Source organism: Lissotriton vulgaris, chromosome 4_1 (genome assembly GCF_964263255.1).
Source record: "Lissotriton vulgaris chromosome 4_1, aLisVul1.2, whole genome shotgun sequence".
Classification (NCBI taxonomy): Eukaryota; Metazoa; Chordata; class Amphibia; order Caudata; family Salamandridae; genus Lissotriton; species Lissotriton vulgaris.
Window position 1 is genome coordinate 2,047,072,780 of NC_141691.1, and position 14,554 is coordinate 2,047,087,333.

Below are 14,554 nucleotides of genomic sequence, written 5' to 3' on the forward strand. Positions count from 1 at the left end.
TTTGGTTCAGAAAGGTGTCACTGAAGAAACAAGAGGGAATGTTTGCAACAGTCCTGTTTTGCCTGTCCTTAAACGTACTGATCCTTCCCAACCTCCTGTGTATCGTTTTGTGATTGATCTTTGAGTAGTCAACAAAATTGTTGTCCCTCAGTTCCCTGTTGTCCCGGACATTACTGCTCTGCTTACAATGATACCTGCTTCGGCTACTTGGTTTTCGGTTATTGATCTCAAAAATGCTTTCTTTAGCATTCCTATTGCTAAGGAGAGTAGGGATCTCTTTGGCTTCTCTCTTGGAGGCCGAAGTTTTCGATTCAAACGTGCACCTGAAGGCTGTTGTGAAAGTCCCTCCATCTATAGTCAGGCTTTGAAGTCGCAGCTTGACGCCTTTTCTTTGCCTCCAGGTGCTACTCTTGTACAATATGTAGACGATTTACTAGTGGCTGCTGATTCGGAAGATGTTTGTAAGACAGCGACTATTTTGCTTCTGCGACATTTGTCTGATTTCCATCATAAAGTGTCACCTTCTAAATTACAATATTGTCGACAAGAAGTTACCTATTTAGGTCATCTCTTGTCGAAGGAGGGAAGGCGATTGACCCCAGAACGTATTCAAGCGATTGCATGTATGTCTGTAGCATCCACACAAAGAGAGGTGCGTGCTTTCCTAGGCATTACCTCCTATTGTAGACAGTGGATTCCAAATTTTTCCTTGCTGGCTAAACCTCTGCTGGCACTTACTCTTAAAGACACGCCCCAACATCTTCCTTGGACTGATGAATGTCAGAAGAGTTTTTCTGATTTACATACTGCATTGTGTTCTGCTCCTGTGTTGGGTACTCCAGACTACAGTAAGCCTTTCACACTCTACGTCCATGAAAAGGAAGGTTGTGCGTTGTCAGTTTTGACACAACAATTTGGAGATAAGCAGAGGCCATGTGCCTACTTTTCGGCTACACTAGATCCAGTAGCCAAGGCATTACCTAGTTGTCTCAGAGCAACAGCAGCAGCAGTGATTTCCATTCGTTAATCTGCGGGATTAGTGTTGGATCACACTCTTATTGTTATGGTACCACATGCAGTAGATACTCTAATGAATAGAACAAAAACTCAGCACTTAACGAGCGCTCGTTTGTCTGGGTATGAGTTAACGCTTTTGGCTAGTCATATACATATTAAACGATGTAATGTTTTAAATCCAGAAAAGTTGTTACCTATTTTGGATGAGAAAGATACACAAGAACAGCATGATTGTTTCCTTCGTACAGAAGAAGAAACTAAAGGCAGGATAGATTTGAAAGACACACCGCTTATGGACCCGGATGGGATCCTGTGGGTAGATGGGTCTTGTTTTAAGCTTCCTAATGGTAAGACGACAGCAGCCTATGCTGTTACTACCTTACATACAGTAGTAGAAACTGCACGTATTACACAGAATTCAGCACAAGCTGCAGAGTTGATTGCATTGACGAGAGCGTGTGTGTTGGCAAAAGGAAAAAGAGTGACTGTCTACACTGATAGCCAATACGCCTTTGGCGTGGCTCATAGTTTCGGCCGTTTGTGGAAGGAAAAAGGATTTTTTACTTCTCACGGCACTAAAATACAGCAAGGTCAGTTGGTGACTGACCTCCTTGAATCACTTACCTTGCCTGCTCAGATAGCGATTGTGAAGTGCAGTGCACATAAAAAGATCATCGATGATGTGGGTCGAGGGAACGCTTTTGCAGATGAGGTAGCGAAAGAAACAGCGAAAGATGTTAAGAGTCGCATGTATGTTGCAGGTCCTGCAAGATGGGTCAGAGAAGCGGGTATGTGTGAGGACACAGTAGAAAGTGTGAGAATGATTCAAGAGGAAGCAACCGAGAAGGAATTGAGTAAGTGGAAAGAAAGTACGGGAATGTTGGATTCGACAGGGTGTTGGATTGAATTGTCAGAACACCAAGGTTGGCTGTTACCAGACGCCTATGTACTACCTGTAGTTACTATGGCGCATGGTCCAGCTCACATCAATGAGAAAGGAATCTGTAAACTTCTGGCCCCGGTATGGCAGAATGAAGGTATTCCTAAATGTGCTGAGAATGTGGTGAAGTATTGTATTCTTTGCTTGATGCACAATCCAGGAAAGGGAACTCCAACTCCGGCAGGTCATTTTGCTCCCCCTACGTATCCTTTTGAGGTATTGCAAATAGATTACATTCACATGGAAGTTCCAATAACCTCAAGTATGTCCTAGTGGTGGTGTGTGCCTTTTCTAGATGGATAGAGGCCTACCCCCTAATGGACAATACTGCTTTGTCCACTGCCAAAGTCCTCTTGAAGGAATTCTTTCCAAGATTTGGTTTGCCGCGCATTGTCTGGAGTGACAATGGGAGTGAATTCGTAGGCCAGATTATGCAGAAGGTGTGTATGGGTCTTGGTATTAGACAGAAATTCCCTGCGGCAAACCATCCTCAGTCAGCGGGTTTGGTAGAATGTTATAATGGCACACTCAAACTGAAATTAGCAAAGATTCAGGCAAGCACGGGACTTGATTGGCCCGATGCCTTGCCTTTGGCACTTCACTCTACAACAACAACTACGCACTCTCGTCTAGGGCTTAGTCCGTATGAGGTCGTCTTTGGATGCCCAGCAAATGTCTGGGGAGTTCCGCGACCTAAAAAATACTCTGACATTCCATACCCATTGTTGGTTGATTACTTGCATGATCTTACCACTAAATTACGTGTTATTCATCAACAGGTCCAGAGCGCTTTACCAGAGGCTTCCTCAGATCCAGGCCACTCCATTCAACCTGGTGACTTCGTATGCGCGTCAAAAACTTCCAGAGGAAGAGGAATTTGGAACCTCGTTGGGGGCGGCCGAGACAAGTACTTTTAACGACACATACAGCTGTGAAGGTCGTCGGGAAAAAGAATTGGATCCTTGGCGTGCACTGCAAAAGGGTACCATTACCTTTACCTTATGACCAGTGGGTCAGAGAAGGTGTTGGTGATAGTGAGTGTGAGAAAGTACCCCGTTTTGTGCCATTCAGTAGTGCACGCCTGGATTGGACAAACTGTGAAAAAGAGGACGACGAAGTGCTGCAAGAAGCTGTACCACCACATCTACGTCTAGATACAACAAAACCAGACATTCTGTTTCAGGACCAAACGATACCTGGCAAAACGCGGTACAACCATAAGACCCAGGTTGCCTAAGAACAATTGAATATTGTGTTTATTTTTTGTTGGTTAAATTCTCTTTGCTGGTATTAAAAAGACATTCCTTGTCCATTGTCCATCAAGTTGCAGGGTCACGGTATGAGTCTTAGGCTGTGACCTGAATAGTGACTAGGTCAACAGGACTTGCAGTGTCATAGGACGGCTAATAATCACAGCCAAGTGATCCAGGAAGATTACCGTGAGCAACGCCTTTAGAGAATGGGTAGTCAAATGGAAGGGGATGATATTGTAATTACAAAAAGAAACAAATATAGAAAGTTATTGTTTAGTCGATGTGGCGTAGCATTATGTATCTTAGTGTGCGTATGTAGTTTATTAGCTTGTGTGGGATGGATTGTCCTCACTATGCAGCGAAAACCTGTTTCTACCTCTGCTCCTTTGCTTTCTTTTACTACTGTTTCCCCACATGTATTCTTTGCCCTTCCGCATCATGAACAGATTAGGAGAACTGAATATCTTAACAATTCGTTCATCCAGTTGTTACAGCAGCATCAACTGATAGTCAATACCACTGAGTGTTGGGTTTGTGGGCTCATGCCCCATAACACAGAAAGAGGGATGCCATACCTAGTCCTTCCGTTTTCATATGAAGGTTCTGCTTGGGCATATCTGACTATGTTTTCCAATGCATACCAGAACCAACTTCGATATCCTCCTGGTGGACCACATAATGGTGGGGCAGATTTTAGTCATAGTCCTTTGATAAAGGGTATAGTGACTATGGCTAAAATTGCGGACATTAGTAAGATTCCCGTTTATGAGAAACGAGCATATGATGGTTGGAACGTGACTCGTTATGTCACTAGTCTCACTGATAAGGCTAGACAAAGAAAAGCTTCACCGATTTGGACCATACCTCATAAAGGTAATCTATGTCTGCAAATAAATGGTCAGAATACTAAGCGCAAACAGGAAAAGAGTGTTTGCTCCCATACATACATTTATACACCTTTGATTTCTTCGCCGTTAGTACCGTCTCAAGGTACATACTTTATCTGCCATGATAGAGCATACACATGGCTTCCTACTTATTTTTCAGGAACATGTTATGTAGCTTTCCTTCTTCCCCTGACATACACTGCCCCTTCAGATCATCATAAGAAGAGATATAGTAGGGGAGTTATTGACTCCGAAGACACAGCTGGACAAGAGGGAGGAGACTTTTTAAAAGGGTTCCTTCCTTTTTGGGGTCCAATGGCCAATAGCAGAAACATTAGACAACTGACTCGTGTGGTCGAGGCTACTATAAATGTGACTTCTGGAGCTTTGAGTAATTTGACGGCTGAACTTCAGGCGGATCGCCTTATGACTTTGCAAAACCGAATGGTTTTAGACATTGTCCTTGTGGATAGGGGAGGAGTCTGTAAATTAATTGGGTCTAGTTGCTGCGTTTACGTTCCGGATAATGTCCCTACAGTATTCCAAGCCATCTCCAAGATACATGTAATCTCCGAGTCTATTCATCAGGATACTGGAGACTGGTTTGTGATGGGATGGTTTTGGGGAATACTGTCTACATGGGGATGGAAAGTGTTAACTTTCCTCGGAGCAGTTCTAGCAATCATCTTTTCTTGTTGTCTCTGTTTTCAGTGTGGCCCGCGATCTGTGGGCTTTGTGCCACCAGTGTATTCCTAAGCCGGTGTCACAGGAAGCAGAGAACATCAGAATGATGTTGCAGCAACAGCTTAATGACCTCATGACCATTGACATCGACTCAGATTAACATGAGTCCTTTTGTGCTTTGCCTGAGTAATGGCAAAAGGAGGGTTTGAGGTTCTGTAGTTTTCGACTCCGCTTCGTATTTGGCCACCATTTTGTGTCCAGCCGCTATTTTGTGTTGCCTCACTCAGGCAGCACGGCGAACGTAGTGTTTTTGCTTTTTCAGCTGCTACGTGGCTTTCTCTGTTAAATAATAACCCCCTGCCTGTGTTTACGAAACCGATGTCAGGGTCTGGCCTAGTCCGTTAATCTATGTCTAGACTGATTGATCCTTGTCTTATTCCACTGTTTGGGTCCCACCATTCTTTCCGTCTTTATCTTGTTTGACTGGCCTTCGCTATTCTCTTCGTGTATTCTCTTATTACACAAACTATCCTTTGAAACACGCTAACATGTTCTACCACCTGCAAATTGAATTACGATCACTGGTGTTGATTAACTTGAGGGGAGGAGAGCACACAGGGTCTGAAAGAAGGGTGTGTTTTAGACACTTGATAGCTTGTTTTCAAACTTTTCCATTTGTCACTTTTGTATGTTTTGGGAGTTGCCATTGTAAACATGTTCAGTATAAGAGATTGTGAGCCACGGAGTTAAGTGGCAGTCTCTTGAGAACATACCAACAGGGTACTTCTTAGACAACTGTGCTTAGCTGCAGCTAATAAACTTGATTTTCTACGCCTAACAGAGGGTCTTGTGTCTCTGTCTGACGAGGCAGGTGAACCCGAGATTTTAGGCGTGCCCTGCACCGCTCGGCCCATAAGGCCCGATTCTCCACAACGTCAAAAAAATCTTGCACAAATCATGAAATGTATCGGACTGAAGGGCCGGAGGAACATAAACTGACAAAAAGGTTTCAATTTGCCCCTTCCACAGCCCTGAGATACCAGCATATCTACCCCTATTGTCGGTCCACATGGCCTGTATGGCCAGTGGGAAGGAGTTCTTGATCAAGATCCCAACCCCTCTCGATCCAGTTGTAAAACCAGCATGCACAACTAATATATAGCCCCCTCTATGAAGTGCCATGCACCGCTTTCCCATAAGGTGAGTCTCCTGCAATAACACAACATCTGGGGAGTGTCTCCGAATCAGCTGGCCAACCGTACCCTTCTTGATCTTATCTCCCAGCCCATTCCCATTCCAACTCAAGGCGGAAATCCCGACCACCCCTCTAACGCAAGACATCACCATTCCAAAAGAGAACAGGATAGATCGATGGCACCCAGTGTAAAATAAAACGACATACAATAATACAAAAACAAACCCCAAACCCCCCCATCCAACCCAAAAACGCCCCCCACCATCATCCCTCCCTGCACCCCTGCATACAGCTTTCGCTCATCCCCAACTAGCAGTGTGCCTGTCTCCCCCTACTACACCACAAAAATCTAAAAGTAGAAAATAGAGGAGGGCCAACAGACTTGCTCCCCCCCCCGACTCTTTGTTGATATACCCGCATCATAAAATAACACAATGACATATGAACACAAATCTGCTGGCAATCCAAGCATTATCCCCCACTGGAACATTCCCCAAAAATATTATTCAATAACCCCCTGTTGGCCTCACTGCACCAAGTAATTGTTCTTCTACTTCCCCTCGATCGCAGGACTCCGAGTCCGACCACTGAATGGTATCCAGCCAGTCCTCCGCCACTTCATCTGCAGCCATAATCCTCCTGGATCTAAGTGCTGCCTTCGACACTGTCAACCACAGTACACTACTGTCACGTCTGAAAAACATGGGAGTGTCGGGTAAGGCCAGATCCTGGCTAGAATCTTTTCTCTCTAACCCCTCCTTTCAAGTGTTTGAGGGCGACTTCACCTCATTGAGCAATCCTCTCATTTGCGGTGTGCCCCAGGGCTCCTCATTAAGCCTGACGCTGTTTAATGTTTATATGGAGCCACTAGCGGGTGTCGTTCGACTGTTTGGAGTGCGAATTGTCACTTACGCGGACGACACCCAGCTGGCGGTGTCCCTCAATCAACTGGAATCCAACCCCGGCAATCGAATAACATGCCTGGAGGAGGTCTCCAACTGGATGACCATGTCACATCTTAAACTGAACAGCGATAAGACCGAGCTAATGATCCTGGGCAACCCCTCCCCCCTGGCTCTCAAGCTACTTTGGCCCTCCTCTTTGGGTTCCCCCCCGGTGCCCAAAGACGAAATCAAGAGCCTGGGCATTTGGCTCGACAAAGCTCTCACTTTCAACGCCCAAGCCTCAAAACTCTCAGCGATTTGCTTTGGTTTGCTAAGGGTACTACGGAAGATTCTCCCTGTATTGCCATTCGAGGCCAGGATGATCATGATCCAGGGACTCATCATGTCTAGACTGGACTCTGGAAACGCGCTGTATCTGGGTGCCCCTCAGTCGACCCTAAACACACTGAGGATTGTGCAGAACTGTGCGTCCCGCACACTGCTCCAAATTCCCCGTCGAACATCAGTTAGGGATGAACTAAGGAGCCTACACTGGCTGGGTATTTGTGCTATTAACCTGTTCTATTATTGAAGTATTGTGTGCATTGTGATTATATCCCCAGGTAGGAGATATCTACATGTGTTAGTGAGTGTTTATAACAAATGCATATTTTTATGAATACACTGTGTGGTTCTTTTTCATTTAACCTAAACTAAATGATTAGTTCTGGTAAAACAAGCTGCTTTACACTCCTTCCTGACTAAGCCTGAAGGCTGCTCTCCACAGATACCACTTAGAGAGCTTTCTATGGTTGTCTAAGACCACTAACATCACCAAAAGGGTTGTCTAGATTAGTGAAATGTGCTTCAAATAAATGAGTGTGCACCATACACTAAGCCAGCCTCCTACACTGTGTTACTCGTGGGTCCCATCTGTGCAAGCCTCATCTGGACTAGAAGCTTCACACTCAGCAGAAGCGCTTTAATGATAACAATCCTGCCTTATGTCCTTGCAGGCGCGGCCAAGTACAGGAGTTTTCTCCAGGAGATCGAGCCAAAGATTGTGGTGGTTGAGGAGGCAGCAGAAGTGCTGGAGGCTAATGTCCTGACTACCCTGAACACATCCTGCGAGCACCTTATCATGATCGGAGACCACAAGCAGGTACGTACAAGGTGAAGACTTCATCACCATGCACCAGTGGCATTATAGCCAAACCTAATGCATCTTTCAAAAGCCAAAGTGTCCGAAGGCAACCTCCCGATCCGCAGAGTTACCGCAAATCTTGTCATTCCAGCGCAGTTTTTCAGCTTTGCAGATTTTTTACAGGTTCCACTAGATTGACAGGGGAACAGAATGAGACCCTTAAATTGAATGGAGCTGTATTGTGAGTACACACCGTACAGAAACCTACCTGGTGTCTCCTCCTCTGTGCGGAAGCAGGACACAATCTAAAAATGGGCCGGTTATTCCAGTCTTGTATGCTAGTCCCCAGCCTAGAAGTTGTGTGCTCCTGGGGAAGAACTGCAGGCGAATCGCTGACTCCACTTCAGGTAATTCCAGGGCCCTTGCACCTGGGTGTTTGTAGTAGTGTGGCAGATTGAGTCTGCTGGGGAAATGCATGTTCCAAATTTTCAGTTCACATAATGGAAAAGTGATATGTTTGCCATCAATTCACACTGTATACATATGGCACTGTTGTCAGTTTAAAATTCACTGATTCTGCTGTGCTTTTTCGTGGGTGCTTAAAAAGCTTGAATCACTGGCTCGATACTTGTGAAAGCCTCCAGGGCTGTCACACATGGGTAATAAAGGGGCTCTTTTCACAAGGCACAGTGCTGTGTGGGCTGAACGTTGCTGATGCAAAGTGTATTCAGCAAATTAAACAAGCATCTGCAAAGCTAATTGACAATAAATCTCGTCTATGATAGTTATTGGCAATGTTTTATAGCTATGCTGTACAGCACTGCTGATGATTTACAGTACGGCTAAAACTAATTAAACAATCGTTTGCAATGCAATAGGTCTCGCATTTACACGAGTTTAAGCTGTTGGCATTCTAAATGACAATGCGTTTTTATTTATGTTTAAAAAAAAAAACATACATAAAAGGCATGACATTTAAAATGCCAATAGGTCAAACTCGTGTAAATGTGAGACCTGTTGCATTGCAAATGCTTGTTTCTTATGCTGTTACTCAAATTGGGAACTGAAATCCAACTAAATCGAGCTCTCCCATACGCATATTTACATATTTGACGACTTAAAGTAGCATTTGCGGTCTAATAAATAATACTTTATTTTTAATATTGCACTGTATCGCTTTTTAAGTGATCAACATTATAGGTGTTACTCTTTACCTAATGCATTGTACTCACCATTCGATTTCAATGTTTTGCCTTAGGTCATCTCATATTATACCACCAAATCGATTGATCAATGCAATTGTGCTTTGATTATTCATACTATATAATTATTTTTATTTTGTACGAATCTTGTCTCCAAATATCGTCCATCCCGCTTAGAGATTCATCTAACTCTCGCTAGTTATAAACAGCGCGTTAGATATGAGTCTCCCAGCTTAGGCCTATGGTTGTAAAAAGGGCAAAGTTACTTTCTGCGTAGAAAGTGAGGGATCCCTACACTTTATCTGCGCCTCGTGACAGCTTATTTGAGGGCATTCAATGCAGATACAGGCATGCCAGCTTTTAACCACAAGTAATGAACCACTGACTGCGGTGCTCGCCGACCCCCCACCATCTCCCGTGTTCCCCAGTCGTTTGTCCACATCTTCAAAGAGTTGGTTACATGAATCAAATGGCTGCAATAATTGAGCAGGGGTATGTAGACATAAAAAATATCCCATATTGTTGTGGCACCGAAAACAAACGCTGCACCCCCTCAAGGAGCGCAAAGGCCATCTTCACATCTCCAGTCTACCGACTATCCAATGTGCTTTGAGGCAATGAGTGGGGTGGAAATCAAAAAAGCAATTTACAGCTAATTCGTTGGTCTCTGCCTATGGTAGAATCCCTTTGAATCCCAAGGCTCCTTAATGGCTGTAAGCTCTGTAGCAAGCTTTGTGCAATGCCAGACCCCCCTCTGGGACCCCCTTCTGCCAAAACCGCACACTGATCACATCTTCCACTCCTTTCGTCCCACCCCTGCACTACTATCTCTCTAGATTCTTCTTCTTCTTCTTCCTCTAACTTGTCTTCTTTCTCCCTTTCTCCCCTTGACCTCCACACATTCTTTCAGACCGCTCTCCCGAGAGTCACAGGTCGACCCTTTCCCCCCATTTCTCGATCCCTCCCCTCTCATTCTGCCACCTTCCCAACTGGACCTCCCCCTTACCTCATCTGCTTTACACCCCACTTCACCCCTGCATCCTGCATCTCCCCACAATTCCACTGCCTTCTCTCACCCCCTAACTCCCCTATTCCTTCCCATTTCCCCCATTTTTAATCCACCTTTCTTACAATCTGAACCACAGAGCAACTCACCTTACCCTCCCCCCTCCCTCCCTTCTGCTCCTCACCCCTCTCCGCTCTTCCCCTTTCCTTGTACCCTCAATTCTGTTCTCACATCCCCCATCTCTCTCCAACCTTCTCTCCCCCCTCCCATGCCTCACATCCCTGCCTCTCCTATTGGTAATCCCAACATCTTCCCTCCCACTGATCTCACACTCCCCCTTCTCTCCTCATCTTACATTCCCCCTATGCTTCACAACCCTGTTTTCCCCCTTAGTAATTCCTCCCACTTCCCTCCCTTTGACTGCTCAGCCCCTCGCTCCTCCCCCAACTTTCATTTTGCTCAACCCCTCCACTCTGCCTGGTGCCTTTACCCCTACATTCACCTTTCATTACCCATGGTACCTTACCTGCACCCTCTCTCTTCTCCCCACTCGCGTGGCCTCCCTTTGACCTCCCTCCCTCCCTCCCTCCTCTCCCTGTTCAACCCCTTCACCTCTTACCGCACTGTATCCATGGCCTTCCCATTACCCCACTCTCTCCCCCCTGCTCCTCCAGCCATCCATTTCTACTTCTCAACTTGCTCCTCCTAGGTATGATCTCTATTCTTCACCTCTGCTCAACACCAGTAAAAATATCTCAGTAACTCCATTCACTCCTTTCTACCACCTTCTTTCCCCCCCTCAGACCCTTTCATCACATATCTCCCCCCAGTCCCCCACAGCCCACTGCCCTTATTTGCATGCTTCACTTCCTCCCCCACCTTCGACCCTCGCACCCCAACACTCACCCCGGTCCCCCACTTCCTCCTGCCCTCCTTCGCCTAGTCCACTCTCTCCCTTAACCATTGAGCCACCCTTCACTCCGTGCTCAGCACACCTTTCTCTGGAAACTAAACTTGATTCCCTCATCTCGTCCATTTCCCTGCTTGAAGCGTCCATTTCACTCCTATGTGCTAAGATATCCCCCCCACCGAACAACCTCCAGAGGAGTTCCTTGCTCCCGCTCTCCAATGGAGCCAACCACAATCTGTCCTCCACAGACATTACCAACCTATTGGCTACCTACAAGACCATCAATGTCATTTCCCCTACACTCGCCTCTCCTAACAACTCTACTCAATTTGCCATTCAGACCATCTCTTCCGTCAGAACTTACCAGCCTCCCCCTCAAGGGTCACCCTCATTCAAGAATCTAATCTCTATCCCCCTCATCAGTCCAGACACTCACATCACCAAAACAGTTGCGTCAGAGCTACACTGTATGCTCCATAACTGCAGATCTGCAACCAAACACAAACTGGAAATCTCGGACACCATCACTCAACATGCTCTTTCTCACTGAGACCTGGTTTAATGACTCCTCTCACACTTCATTTGATCTTTTGTTACCTACTGACTACTCTATTCTCAGAAACGACAGACCAGGCAAGATCGGGGGAGGCGTTGCGATTATCTTCAGAAACACCCTCCAAATCAAAACCTCTCCCACCACCCTCTTTCGCACCTCTGAATTCCTCTCCCTAGAATTCCAAGTTCATCATGGCACACCCTTCAGGTTCCATACCATCTACCACCCGCCTGGTAATTGCTCTTCCTTCATGGAGGAATTCATCGACTTCATTAGTGACCAATATTCACAGAGCGATAAGCAGATCTTCCTAGGTGATTTCAATCTCCACTGGGGCTCTTTGGAAGACTCAGCTGCCAACAAGCTTGCAACCTTTCTTTCCGCTAACGATCTTGCACAACACTGCTCGGAAATGACACATGCCAAGGGCTCAATTCTGGACATTGTGATTTCAAAATCAGACCAGATTACCACTGCTTCACCCATCCGTGTTGACTGGTCTGACCATTTCCTCATTCCCTTCTGTTTTCACCTCTCTCACATTTTAACTCTCGGCCAACCCAAAAGAGCCTCTACGTGGTTCCGCAACACAAAAATCATTGATTTTGAGACTCTATGTGATTCTGCTATGCAGTCTCTTCCTAGTCTAGACCTCAATACGGATGTCAACGATCTCACTCCCCTTTGCCTCTCAATCCTCGCAGTCGAAATCGACAAGGTTGCTCCACTCCAAAGCAAAAGGAAAAGACCCACCCCGTCAGCTCCTTGGTTCAACAAAGCTCTCTATGACGAAAGGAAAAAACTTAGAATCTTGGAGAAGCACTGGAGACAATCTACATCTACCCCCAACCTCTCACTTTTACGTTCAGCAAGATCCATATACCACAAACACATCTTCCAGGAAAAAACATCACATTTCAGATCCCTCCTCGATTCAGCTAAAAACAGAGCCAAAAAACTTTTCGACCTCATCAAAAACCCAAATTGTTCTCCCCAAACCATCAAACCTGAGGATGCATCAAAGAAAGCAACTGAGTTCACTATATTCTTCGATCAAAAGGTAAAATCTCTGGTGGAACAGGTCACCCACGCCTCCCCCATCTAGGAGCGAAAATCTTTAGTCACTTTGCAGAACTTTGCCGCCATCTTAGAGGTTGATCTCCTCAAATGCATCCGCGAAACCAAACCCTCCAACCATTCCTCTGACCGCATTCCCAGTGGCATCAACATTGATTTCTATACTAACACTCTCTCCTACTGGACCAGGCTAGTCAATCTCTTACTCAGTCAAGGATCCCTCCCAACTGTCCTCAAAACAGGACAGGTTACCCCCTTCTAAAAAAAACCCTCTGCAGATGCAAATGACCTCAATAACTTCCGCCCCATCACCAATCTCCCTTTTCTTTCAAAGATCACAGAAAAATGTGTTGCAAAACAACTCTCCCAACACATTATGGACAATAATCTCCTCGACATGTTCCAGTCGGGCTTTATTCAACTGCAGCACTGAAACAACCCTGCTGCAAGTGATCGATGATGCGCTGCATATTCTCGATTCGGGGGAATCGTGCCTTCTGATTTTTCTTGACCTCTCTGCAGCTTTTGACACTGTTAATCACAACACCCTCCTTAACATTCTTCAACAGAGAATGGGCGTGGAAGGCACAGTACTCAAATGGTTTGCCTCTTTCCTCTCGGACAGATCCCAAATGATCAAGATTGCAAATAGTCTCTCGTCTCCACTGGTGGTTGGTCAAGACGTCCCTCAAGGTTCTATCCTTGCTCCCACTCTGTTCAATCTCTATCTGTAACCATTAGGGAACCTTCTAAGCAAATCTGGAATCCTCTACCATCTCTATGCGGATGACACCCAAATATACCTCAAGGTGTCTTCCCCTCATGATCTCTCACTACTCAGCTCTACTCTTAACACTATTCACAACGGGATGCTAGTTCACCAACTCATTCTCAATCCCTCCAAAACGGAATTCCTCCTCATATCTAGCTCTCTCTCTCCGCCTCCTGTTCAAGCCTGGATGGATCAATCAAATCTACTCAACAGTAAACCCATCATTGTGGACTGCGCTAAATTCTTAGGTGTCATATTTGACAAAAGACTCAACCTAATCTTACACATCAACTCCATGGCCAAGAGTGCATGTTATCAACTGCAATTTTTATGGGGGATTCGTCGGTTCTTCCCGGACAATGACCTAAAAACCTTGGTCCAATCGCTAGTTCTCTCTAGACTTGACTATTGTAATTTTCTTCTGACTGGCCTTCCCAAATCTTACCTCTTCCCCCTCAAATTCGTCCTCCATTCAGCTGCTCGCTTCATTTCAGGGTCCAAACGAAGTGAACACATCACTCCTATCCTGTCTTCTCTCCGATGGCTTCCCATCGAGGCTAGAACTATCTACAAAACAGCGTGCATCACCCACAAAGCTTTGCACTCTTCCTCCCCTCGCTAGCTGGCGAATAAGCTCAAACTGTCTGGAGGCTCAAGACCTTCTCGCAATGCGGAAAAGTTCCTTCTTGAACCCCCCTCCTTCAAAAGAGAAAAATTGTTGGCACAATTGTTCTCAGGTAATGCAGTGAGAATCTGGAACTCGCTTCCTCCTTTGGTCCGTGCCATCACCTCCATCCAGATCTTCAACGCGGACCTCAAATCTCTTTTATTCCAAAGACACTTTCAGAACTAATTCCCTCCTTCTCAGACCCTGCCAGGAAGTTCTTTAGTCATTGTAAATTTGTCACATATGTTTATATTTTTGCTTGTACATCGTGCCTGCTATTGTTCGCCGGGAAGTTCTTTAGTCATTGTAAAATTTGTCATATTTATTCTCACTTTTGCATGTACAGTCTGTTCATGCTGT

General features: G+C 45.5%; 1 protein-coding gene across 1 annotated transcript in view; it reads left to right on the top strand.

Annotated features, from left to right (window-relative positions):
• Positions 1-14,554, top strand: part of LOC147724935 (uncharacterized) — a 1,961,814-nt gene that overhangs the window by 1,506,261 nt on the left and 440,999 nt on the right. Inside the window, exon 22 of the mRNA XM_086918138.1 lies at positions 7,877-8,022. Within this exon, the coding sequence (XP_086774264.1) occupies positions 7,877-8,022 (146 nt within the window). The remainder of the gene's footprint in view (positions 1-7,876; positions 8,023-14,554) is intronic.